Here is a 1,260-nt window from a genome sequence, read left to right on the forward strand (position 1 = left end):
CCTGAGGCCTGCACCGCCCACCCCCGCGTGCCCCCAGCCCCGCGCCGCGCTCCCGTTCTCCCGCTCCGCCCCATCGCTGTGTTCCCCCGGTCCCGCTGCTCCGGCCCCGCGTCCCCATCCCCGCTCCCACGTCCCCGTCCCGGACGGTTCCGTCCTCGCGCTCCCATCCCCGCTGTCCCCGTCCCCGCGTCGCCCGCTGGTGCCACCCGCGTCCCGGCCCCGCGTCTTTGTCCTCCCGGGTTGCGGCGCCGCCAGCCCCGTCCCCACCTCCGCGTCCGCTCCGTGCGATGTTCCCGCTCCACGCGGCGGTGCCAGCGCGGCGTCCCAGCCCGTCCCCGTGTCCCTGGCTGTGCTCGTGCCGCCCCGTCCCCTTCCCTGTATCCCCCTCCTCGTCTCCCCGCATCCCATCCCTGTGTCCCCCTCCCCACGTCCCCACACCCCCATCTCCATCTCCCCATCCCCTTGTGCCCGCCCCGCACCCCCTCCCCGTGTCCCGTTCCCCGTGTCCCCGTGTCCCCCTCCCCGTGCGTTGTGTCTCACTGTGGGGGTGGCAGCCCTGTCCGCAGCCTGGAGCAGATGCTGGCCTCCAGCCCCGGGAAGACGCCCATCAGCCTCCTGCAGGAGTATGGCACGCGCATAGGGCGCACCCCGGGCTACGACCTGCTGAAGGCGGAGGGCCAGGCGCACCAGCCCAACTTCACCTTCCGCGTCACCGTCGGCGACGTCAGCTGCACCGGTGGGTCCCCACGGAGCCCCACGGAGCCCTAGGGCACCTCGCAGTGACCCACGGCACCCTGTGGCAAAGGGGAGCCAGGATGGGGATCTCCCTTGGTCAGGTTCTGTGGGGATGCTGTGGGACGGGGGTTGGTGCGGGATGGGTGGGGGGGTGTAGAGGGACCCTATAAGGTGGGTCCTGGGGGGTGGGATTCCCCCGGTAACCCCGTGCCTGGGACGTACGGGGACGTCCCTGGAGACCCCATCATTGGGGTGTGCCTCGGGGAGCCCCAGAGACCCTAAAAGTTCATCCTTGGGAAGAAGAGGGGGGGTCCTCTGGTACCTCCGTGTTTGGGGCAGGCGGGGGCCCCCTGAGACCCCCTAAAAGTGGGTACCCATGGGGTATTCCTCTGGGACCCCCATGTCTGGGACCCCGATACCAGGATGTGCCTCAAGGATTCTCGGAGCCCCCAAAACATTGACTGGGGGGGGGGTGGGAATTCCTTGGCATTCTCCCAGGACCCCCATACTCAGGGCTCCCCCAGA

At 70.4% G+C, this 1,260-nt stretch overlaps 1 protein-coding gene across 1 annotated transcript in view; it reads left to right on the plus strand.

The window, feature by feature from the left end:
- Window positions 1–479: 479 nt before the first annotated feature.
- TARBP2 (TARBP2, RISC loading complex RNA binding subunit) overlaps window positions 480–1,260 on the plus strand; it is a gene marked incomplete in the record, with an annotated part of 4,208 nt that continues 3,427 nt past the window's right edge. The window contains 1 exon segment of the mRNA XM_021382423.1: window positions 480–736. Within this exon segment, the coding sequence (XP_021238098.1) occupies window positions 577–736 (160 nt within the window).

Source organism: Numida meleagris, unplaced genomic scaffold, assembly GCF_002078875.1.
Source record: "Numida meleagris isolate 19003 breed g44 Domestic line unplaced genomic scaffold, NumMel1.0 unplaced_Scaffold244, whole genome shotgun sequence".
Lineage (NCBI taxonomy): Eukaryota > Metazoa > Chordata > Aves > Galliformes > Numididae > Numida > Numida meleagris.